Source organism: Elgaria multicarinata, chromosome 3 (genome assembly GCF_023053635.1).
Source record: "Elgaria multicarinata webbii isolate HBS135686 ecotype San Diego chromosome 3, rElgMul1.1.pri, whole genome shotgun sequence".
Lineage (NCBI taxonomy): Eukaryota > Metazoa > Chordata > Lepidosauria > Squamata > Anguidae > Elgaria > Elgaria multicarinata.
Genome location: NC_086173.1, coordinates 52,629,744 through 52,632,812, shown reverse-complemented (window position 1 = coordinate 52,632,812; position 3,069 = coordinate 52,629,744). Strand labels below are relative to the sequence as shown.

The following is a 3,069-nucleotide window of genomic DNA, read 5'->3' as shown; positions in this document are numbered from 1 at the left end:
GTGTTGCATTGCTTCTTCATGGTTCATGTTGTCATAGGTACAAATACTGAAATCATACATAAATCTCCATTTGATTTACTTTGTGCTTGCTTGGTTAAGCGAATGGTGGTGGTGTTTTGCGATGGTTATCCTGCATTAGACAGAAACTACAGTAGCAGCCAGGAAGTTGTCATTATCCACTCCTTCATGCCATTCATGTACCCTTGTCTGATTGATATTTGATGAATCATTTGTATAGCATCAGTAAGGCAGCTTCCTCATCGTGACATCTTCCAGCTCATCCTTCGGTTGATGGTAAACCAGGTTGTGCACTTGCTCCTTGGATACTCAGCTCTGCTTTCCACCTCTCACCATATATCAGAAGAAGCTGATATATCGCATTGTATGATGTATCGTTAAGACCTCCGTTAACCCCTCACCTTACTGGCACATAGTCACCAGGTACTGGAATTTGGGAATGGAATTATTTCATGGTCTTGATAGCGGCAGGACCCAGGGAACCCTTGGGAAATGTTAGCTAGTGAACAGCAACTGTCACTGGCATGGAGTGTGGAGAAAAGTCCTCCAAAAACTGAGTCTGCTGGGTGGATTCTGGAGCGAGCTTCAGGCACACACTGGCCTCTGTTGTGCTGTTGGTGTTGTTATTGACCTGAAACTGCTCCTTGGCTGGACGGATGGCCACCATGAACTGGCGCTTGAAGGTCTCGCTTAGGACAATGTAGAGGAAAGGATTGAGGCAACTGTTGGCATAGCCCAAGCTAATGGCAAAGTTGTAGGCATAGAAGAAGGCAACTGAAGGGGTGTCTATTCCAAGATGCACCAGCTGAAGGATGTAGAAGGGGGCCCAGCAAATAAAGAAGGCAGAGCAAATGGCCACTGCCATTCGGGTGACCTTCTTAGTGCGTACCCGGAGGCTCCTCTGGGGTAGGGGCACTACAGTGGTAGCCATATGCTGGAGGATCTTAAAGTAGACTACACAGATGACCAAGAGTGGAATAGCAAAAGCCAGCATGAACTGGTAGATGGTGAACCAGTAGATATCAGTCTCAGGGTTGGGAAGCAAAAGAGCACACCGGACAGTCCCATCTTCCAGAGGCATCAGGCCCGCGTACATCCACACGGGGATGATGGTCAGAAAAGAAAGGAGCCACACCAAGCCAATAACCAGGGCTGCCACAGATGGTGTCCGGACATAAGTGGACTTCAGAGGGTAGACAGTGGCCAGGTAACGGTCAAGGGTCATGACCGTCAGGATGTTGGTACTGGTGATCTGGCTGTTGGTGTCCAATGCAGTGATGATGGTGCATAATGGAGATCCGAAATACCAGGCGCCATTGCCAAGGAGTTGGTGGATGAGGAAGGGCATGCCCAGGAGGAAGAGCAGGTCCACGATGGAGAGGTTGAAGATGAAGATGTCAGGCACGGTCTGTTTGCACCTCAGCTTCTTCTTCTTGATAATGGTATAGATCACAATAAGGTTGCCCACGATGCCAAGGAAACAAATGATGCCAAACAAACTAGGCATGATCACATTGGTGTAGGGAGCCGACCTTTCCACCGCTGCCAAAAACAAGCCAAGAGAGAGAGAGAGAGAAGAGTGAATGCTCATGCACTTGGTGGCCCCTTGAGGGTTTTTAGGCCAGCTGGCATCTTTGTTTGGCCAGCTAGCATAAAGTTTCCAAACAGGAAGGAGAAGTCATTTCACAAGTAAGGATGGGAGAACGAGCAATGTTTGAGCTCATTGAGGTTCTCTGTTTTCCACCTTGATGCTCATCTCATATTGTTCTTGCTTCCAAACCTGAGCATCTCCCCACCCACCCCCGAACAGGAAAAGTGTGCATTTTCAAACATGAAAAAGTGCACTTTTCCAAGCACGCCCTTCAAATGCATACTTTCCCCATAGACTAAAGTGTGAAAACACAGGTAGGGATGGGAAGCACATTTTGGGAAATGCATATTTGCACCCATTTTCAGAAGTGTGCATGTGCAAAGGTGTGTATTTTCAAACACAAGCTTGGGAAGTTGTCCTCCTGCTTGCGTTCATGTTCAGGGTGAAAAATGGGACATGTTCATATGATTTGCAAACAGGAATGAAATTCTTGCACATCCCTATTCACACGTATCCTACATCTAAGGCCCAAGTCACACATTTAAGAATAAAAGCATTGCTGGATCAGAACAAAAGTCTATCAAGTCCAGCTTCCTGCTTCCCATAGTGGCCATCCGGCTGCACTGGGAGCCCACAAGCAAGATGTGACCTCAAAAACCCTTTCCTGCTGCTGTTCCCCAGCAACTATTAATTCAGAGGCAACTTGCCTCTGAACCTGGAGGTAGCATATATCATTTATGGCCTTATTCTTCACTGCCTTGAAAAAAGTACTCCCCCTGCTTTCATGCCTCCGTACAGTTGAGGCTACTGATGCTGGTATGAGAGGGAACCATGCCATCCTGGTGATGACCACTTTAAACACATCACTGATGTCGCATGAGAGATCGCCTGAGGGGGAATGGGATTTGGTGGTCACCAAGCTACAAAACTGATGTGTAAGTTGCGCCTAAGCAATGGTGCAATGGTACGTTTTCAAGTGCAGGCTGTCATCATGACAGTCCCCATAGCCATGCCTCCAAGGAGAATATCAAATCAGGCAGATGTGTGGATCCATCTTGACAAACCAGTTCTAGCAGTTTTCCTCTCCACCAGGAGCAGGTCTTCAATAAAGCTCATGAGTCATACTTGCCTGTTCAAGATCAGGGCCAGATTGACACCAAGCAGGATACGACACTTTGTAGCTATTTTGAAAACTGCGTATGGAGTGTGTGTCCTGGGCCCCAACAGTTGTCACTGCAGTTATAAATCATTTTAAAGTAGTAGTGTAGATTCTGCCCAGGCCACCCCAACATACTTTGCATCACAACAGGGAACCGTGCATTGTCACTGGGAAGGACTGCAGCTGGGAAGGGCGGCTAGCTGTGAGAACTTCAGCTAAGCTCAGAGGGAAGTGGTGGCAGATGACAAAAGTGCTGTCGCTGCATGCCTGGGACCCCTGGCTCCTCTTCACTACTGAGCCC

At 47.7% G+C, this 3,069-nt stretch overlaps 1 protein-coding gene across 1 annotated transcript; it reads right to left on the bottom strand.

The window, feature by feature from the left end:
• Window positions 1–517: 517 nt before the first annotated feature.
• LOC134396677 (melanin-concentrating hormone receptor 1-like) lies at window positions 518–1,549 on the bottom strand. The gene has a single exon (XM_063123224.1). The coding sequence runs from the start codon at window positions 1,523–1,525 to the stop codon at window positions 518–520; it is 1,008 nt and encodes a 335-aa protein (XP_062979294.1). The 5' UTR covers window positions 1,526–1,549.
• Window positions 1,550–3,069: the final 1,520 nt, after the last annotated feature.